Below are 4,005 nucleotides of genomic sequence, written 5' to 3'. Positions count from 1 at the left end.
CCAAAAGGATGAAAGGCAAAGTCAACCTCAGTAGAAATTGAACTCAGAGTGTACAGACAAACGAAATGCCACTAGGCATTTTGCCTGGTGTGTTAATGATTCTGTCAGCTTATCACCTTATTTCTTACAAATATTGGAAGACTTTTTCACCAGTACATAATGTCTGCCATGAAGTGAGATAGGATTAGCATTAAAAATAATCTAATATAAAACATAATTACAAAGAGGCCAATTAGAAAGAGGAAAAAATAAGAAAGACAGCGACAAATTTAAAGAGGGAAGCAGAATTAATCATCTAATTTCAAAACTAATCGACAAAATATCATCATCCTCTCGATCCCCTAATCTATCAACTTCAATGTTTTATCAAAATCTTTTAATCCCCTTCGTCAATGACCTATCACCATCACTAATCCTATATATTCCTGTACAGAACATACATTCTTCTTTGTATCTTTTGAATGCATTTTAAAGATACCCATACATGTCAATACTAATTCTGGCATCCTGATACGAATATCAATGTGTGTAACACAACACTTTAGCATACACTCACAACTGCATTTGTTGTTGATCAGGCACATAAGATGACTTTCAAAGTAATAATAAAGTTTCTTACACCAATGTTTAGTATGGGATTTTAATTAAAAGGGAAGAAGTATTTGTACCTTTACCAAGTAAGTGAAAGCAATTCCAATTGAAAATTAGAACATGGTTGAAAATTCATCACTGAACTATAGCATACTCCACTAAACTAAATACAAATTTTATTCAAGCACACAAACATTTTGCCTGTAATACAAGTAAAGTAAATTAGCTTCAACAGGAAATCAAAACTGGCTTGAGAACCAGTTTCCTGAAAGCTTAGTTATTAATCAACAATGCATACCATCACTCTCTTCATGAATTTAAAGAGAGAAACAGAATCATAGTAAATTTGATACTTATTTCATTGATATGGAGAGTAAAGCTAACCCATACAAATCTTGAACTTTTTGTACAGGAATGAAATAACAGTAACTTCACACTTTAGTACTTCTGCAATACCCCTGCCTTCCACTATATTAAAAAAAAATTAACAAATTCTTATGAATAAGAACCAGGCAAATTTTGAAGGAAAAAGTTTTAGTCAATTTCTTGTGTGTTAAAGATAATATATAGAAAGGAATCAATTTGACTTAAGTCATATCTTGCTGCTTGGTTAATAAAACTGACCCATTAATGTTCTATTGACTTCAAACAGAAGAAAAACCAAAGTCATGAAGTAAAAAATAAATTAAATAACAATGTATCTCACCTGGCTTTCTGTACCTCCTGCACTTTTAGTAATAGTAGTGTTCTAATTTTGGCACAAGGTCACACATTTTGAGGCAGGTATAGTTGATTGAATTAACTCCCAAGATATTATTGGTACTGACATTATTGTTGTCAGAGGGATTTGAAGTAAGAATGGAAGGGATGTAACTAAATACTACAAAGTTCAACTGTTTCTGCCAAGAATTAGGGTTTTAAGGAGAGTCTCATTGCTTATATTGAAATACATCATCACTGTACTGGATGAAGTGTGAATTTAATTTTCACTACATTGAATTTCTGAATTGGAAGTAAGTTTTGAATTTTAACCTCAGTAAAAGGAAATGTTTATATGTATTGTAAAATTATGAAAATGAAAGATATCTGCAAGATATTTGGCACTCTGTTGGTTACTACAAGGTTCCAGTAGATCCAATCAAAGGAACAGCCTGCTTGTGAAATTAACATGCGAGTGGCTGAGCACTCCACAAACACACCTACCCTTAACATTGTTCTCTGGGAGATTCAGCATGACACAGAATGTCACAAGGTTGGCCCTTTGAAATACAGGTACAACTCATTTTGCCAGCTGAGTGGACTGGAGTAATGTGAAATAAAGTATTTAGCTCAAGGATACAATGCACCACCAGGAATCGAACTCACGATCATGAGCCAAATATCCTAACCACTAGACCACACACCTTCAGTCAAAACGTATGCAAACAAAAACAATTAAAAAATCACTTCCAAAATAAAGAAATGTAATTAAATGATATACAATTGTTAATTACATTCCTAATTATACAGTTAAACATTCTACAATAGATGAAAAATGGGTGCAGTGAAATTCTATGAAAACAAATTTAAACTCCACTGAAAAAAAAACAAAACAACTAAATGGAAAATGTAAGTTTATTTAACTGAAATTATAATTATAATCTGCCAATAATGGGATATGATATGACCAAATCACAAACCAAATAAAATAAATATATAAATAAATAGATAGAAAATAATAAACAAATTTGCATTTAAAAATGCCAACTATATATTTTTTGATTAAACAATATAGTTAAATGTGGGAACTTTTCAAATCACCATCGGATGTCTTTTTGGTACTCTTTTAGTAAACTACAACGTTTGATTGATTCATAGCCAAGAATAATGAAAAAAGAAAAAACAACAGATTGAATTACACGTGCAGACAAGCCTTTAAAGGCCATTTTAACACCTTCTTCTTTCCACAAAATTTGAATTGTTGTTGGAAAACTGCAACCTTCCACCTGAAAAAAACAAAAAGATTTTTTTTTTAAATGTACATAAATGACAATCTCATAACTAAACACCAACTTTTCTGTACTGATATGACAGACTTCATTGTCATCACAGTAACGCTTCAGAAGTATGGCAGCATTTTGCATATTAGAATATTATTATTGGAGCAAAGGTTTTACAAATATTTGTTCATGCTAATTCAATGGTCTTGTGCAGAAAGACCAGAATAACAGAACACAAAACTTTGAAATAAACAATATTCCATTGTTCCTCTAATTATTTTTAGACATTTTCAAGTACAGCAGAGGAGCACAGGTTTAAATTACTCACATTCTTCTTTTTAGTTTTTTTGCACTCCATTTCCTTTTAACCTTTAGAAAACAGTTAAATGCATAAAATAGATTTTAAAGGATCAATTCAAAATTTAAGAAGTAACGAAAATCATTTTTGCTGTATTCTCTATTAAAATAGCTCAATAAACAATAATCCTGCAGAAAAACACTATCATATTTGATCTAGTCCTACTCTTGAACTGAAATTTCTCTTCATCTATGTTTTCCATTAATCACCTGTCGTCAAATGTTCAAAGTGCTTCTGAAGCTAAATTATGAAACAAACTATTGAAGAAACTAATTTTTCAATGAATGTTAACTACCACATATAAAACCTGTTGAAAACATAGCTACACACTAAACTTGTATATATAAAATCCATTTCTGTCTTTATTCATGATATTGAAACAATCTAATATAAACAGCACAACATTACATTCAGCAATTCTAACTTATAAATTTTTATCACTTCAGACCCCTGTTTTTTTAAGGACTTATTGTAATATACTGGCTTAGCCTTTCCAACTGGGTATGACAAAATATTTTCTATACAAAGCAGCGCAATGTGTGAATGTACATTAATTAATGATTCCAAATTTAAGCAGCCTATTCTTGACCATCACATTATCTTCTTGCTTTAATTTGTATCTAATTTGTGCAAGTAATAGTATTCAACTGTAAACAATATGTGGAAGGGCTCACAGCTACAAATTCATTGAATCTTCACAATTACAGAAAAATAAAAATAAATTGTAGAAAATACCCCCCCCCCCATCAAAATCCTATTTTGATAGTTTTGTGTCATTACCCCATCGCCACTCCCAACTATCCTGTTACATTGTTCTAATATGATGGTTGTCATATGACTTACTAAGACTGCTAGTGATGCAACCCATCTGCTTTTTTTTCATAAATTACCACATTAGTTTCTTTATAAAATGATGTTGATGAACACTTCCTCTGCACTATAGTAAACCTAGCAAAATGACTGAAGCACACTTATCAAAAAAGCATTCCAGCCATGACCATCCCATCTTATTTTCAGACAATACAATCAGGACTAGATTATCAATTTGTCCTTTTTTTTTTGTTTTGGAATAGTAAA

The 4,005-nt window shown here is 31.2% G+C and overlaps 1 protein-coding gene across 3 annotated transcripts in view; it reads right to left on the bottom strand.

Moving 5' to 3' along the window:
- Positions 1-2,187: 2,187 nt before the first annotated feature.
- Positions 2,188-4,005, bottom strand: part of LOC106880916 (solute carrier family 25 member 44) — a 19,981-nt gene continuing 18,163 nt past the window's right edge. For all 3 annotated transcript variants that reach the window (XM_014931085.2, XM_014931084.2, XM_014931083.2), the window contains exon 5: positions 2,188-2,576. In XM_014931085.2, coding sequence (XP_014786571.1) covers positions 2,388-2,576 — 189 coding nt within the window. In that variant the 3' untranslated portion in view covers positions 2,188-2,387. The remainder of the gene's footprint in view (positions 2,577-4,005) is intronic.

This window comes from Octopus bimaculoides, chromosome 18 (genome assembly GCF_001194135.2).
Source record: "Octopus bimaculoides isolate UCB-OBI-ISO-001 chromosome 18, ASM119413v2, whole genome shotgun sequence".
Taxonomy (NCBI): Eukaryota; Metazoa; Mollusca; class Cephalopoda; order Octopoda; family Octopodidae; genus Octopus; species Octopus bimaculoides.
The sequence above is the reverse complement of the archived record's forward strand: the minus strand, read 5'-3'. Positions and strand labels throughout refer to the sequence as shown.